We start from the raw sequence: 2,751 nt of genomic DNA on the forward strand, positions 1-2,751 counted from the left end.
TCACACCTATTGGATATTATAAATGTTAAAAGAGTAGTCACAATTGAGTGAAGTAAAACAAAGAACACTTTGTTTTCAGAGTTTTCTTAATATCCCAAAAAAGAAAGAGAAGGCACCATGATTTGCAAAGAGACGGAAGACATTTTAGATAGTGAATATTCAAAGGTAAGGAGACAAGGAGGCACAGAAATGCAAATGAATATGTGGTTAAAACTGGACATCAGAAAGAGAAGTAACACTTACCAAGAGAGTACTATAGACACCATCACTTTTACTCTTTACACTAACCCCATTAAATAGGTGTTACTAATAACACTCCAGAGATTAAAGTAACTTTCCCAAGGCTGTAATGCTACTGAGTGAATGAATTATAATTAGATCTCAGGTCAGCCTGAATTCAACATCTAGACCTTTTCTCCTATACTTTATAAGAAAATTAGAAAAAATTATGAGAGGTTCAGTAAAATCAGCTAAATGACTAATAAAAATTTAAAGAATCAAACCATGATTTCCATAAATTTTATCAGAATACTTTCTGATGAAAAGTTTAGTTTTCCCTAAAAAAAAAATTCATTCCAAATGAATTTAAACAATGATTTTTCAACCCAGGATGTCACTGTGATATGACCACTGCAGAGATGAATCCCAAAACTCCCCCCCTACATCCATTAAAAATAACCAAAGGGATTGTACTACATTCCTTTAGTCTGCTGAAAGACAAATAAGGTTTAGAACCTCTGAATTTTAAAAATCAAGATTTTTGTTTGGCCTTTTATAGTCAAGATAACAAACCAATAAAAGTGCTTCAACAGACTTAAAAACTGTCAAGACAATTCTGGCAAAAGTAAAAACCTGGAGTCTAATGAGCCTAGAAAAATAATAAGGATATATTCCCAGTACACAAAGTCTTATATCGAGTCATGGATATAGCCTGTGTAAATTCATCTGTACTACCATGTCTCCCTCAGAATATCTCTTACCTACAGAGAAGCTCTATGAGATGGGCTTGTCGTAAAGCATCTGCAGTGTCTCTTGGAGCAATCACCAAGAGGTTGTCTAATAGGCTGCATATTGCTGAAAGAAGAGATGGAGTAACAAAAACACATTGTTTGGGCAGCGGGGCAGAAAGAGATGAATCATGAGGAGGCCGTGATGATGCAGTTTCGTGCTGACCTATTATTAAAAATAAGCATAAAATTACTATTTTATTTACCTTGTCATTATGCACAATACTCACAAGTTCTTATAATCAGAAGAGAGTTCCTGAAAATGACAAAGAAGGATAGTTGGGAAATTCTCCTAGCTGCTCAACTCATCTTAACTCTGAGACCAGGGAGTTAGACTGCTCCCTCTATACCTTACCTCCACCATGTTTGTATGGGTGTGCATGCATATGTTCACGAACGTATGTGTGTGTCTTGGGAGAGTAGAAGAGCCAAGACAGAAAAGACAATACGGCTTAGTGTCCCAAGCTTTTAGACACTCAGGAACAAATAGGCGGTCCCAAATTCTGTTTCTGAAACTCCAAATTCAAAATACTTTTGAATTTTATTAAAGTAATAAGGTACATGTGCCATATATTAATTAACACCTTCAGTGGGATCTTGAGCAATACCCCATAATGAAATAAATATTTTTGTAGTACAGCAGATGTACAATAAGAGTAAGCAGAATGAATAAAGGAGTAAATACAGCCTGAAATCATTATTGGTCAGGCTTTGTAGCCAAATGTATTCAGGCAAGTTTTGCTAGCAAGTGAATTTTGAGAAAACTTACTTTTCAAAGATTTTGGATTCTAAAATTGAAGATATGGGATTGTAGACCTTTCCTAGCAGACTCTAATTTGCCTCCATACTTTCCCTGATGACTCTCACTCCTTATTTCATTAAAGAAAACACACAGCCATGCGTTGCTTAATGACGGGGATACACGTTCAGAGAAAAGTGTTGTTAGGCAATTTCGTCCTTAGGTGAACAACACAGAATGCACTTATACAAACCTAGATGGTATGGCCTACTACACACCTAGGCTATGTGGTATAGCCATTATAAATCTTATGTGACTACCATCACATATGTGGTCCTTAGTTGAATAAAATGTCATTATGTGGTGCATAACTGTATTTTGAACAAATTCAGACTTACAGAAAAGTACAATACAAAGAATTCCTATACACCTATACCCAAATCCCTAAGTATTATTTTAAAACATTTTACCTACCTACCCACCTATATATATTTATATATATGATTCACAGAATGAATTCATATGTCATTTTACAAATCATTTGTACATTGTAGGCATAATGCTACCTTAATCCTAAATTAATTTCCTAAAAACAAGGACTTTGTCTTTTATTATCACAGTACCATTATCAAAATCAGAAAACTGATAACAATAGTATTATCTGATCTATTGACCTTTTCTAAATTTTGCCAATTGTCCCAGTACTGTTCTGTACAGCAAAATTAAAAAAAAAAAAAAAAAAAAAAAGCTTTTCTTGTTAAGAAGGCTGTGGCTTAAGAAAAATAGCTCTGCAATCTTTGTAGAACAGAACCTTACTGCTCTGGCCTCTAGCTTCCTGCTCTGTAAAATGGGCACCGTGCAATGCCTGTCACCTGGCTGATTTTTGCCTAGTTTGGAGAGGTGGTAGCAGGAGGAGCCCTGACACCTTTGCCTCAGACACTTCTCAGTGTCAAAAGCCAACAGATTTCCTTTCTCACTTAAGGCAGTGGTTTCTGTGCTTGCAAC

General features: G+C 35.4%; 1 protein-coding gene across 1 annotated transcript in view; it reads right to left on the bottom strand.

Moving 5' to 3' along the window:
* RTTN (rotatin) overlaps nt 1-2,751 on the bottom strand; it is a 179,730-nt gene that overhangs the window by 54,743 nt on the left and 122,236 nt on the right. The window contains exon 37 of the mRNA XM_008564425.1: nt 981-1,173. Within this exon, the coding sequence (XP_008562647.1) occupies nt 981-1,173 (193 nt within the window). The remainder of the gene's footprint in view (nt 1-980; nt 1,174-2,751) is intronic.

The sequence above is a fragment of the Galeopterus variegatus genome, unplaced genomic scaffold, assembly GCF_000696425.1.
Source record: "Galeopterus variegatus unplaced genomic scaffold, G_variegatus-3.0.2 Scaffold186, whole genome shotgun sequence".
Taxonomy (NCBI): Eukaryota; Metazoa; Chordata; class Mammalia; order Dermoptera; family Cynocephalidae; genus Galeopterus; species Galeopterus variegatus.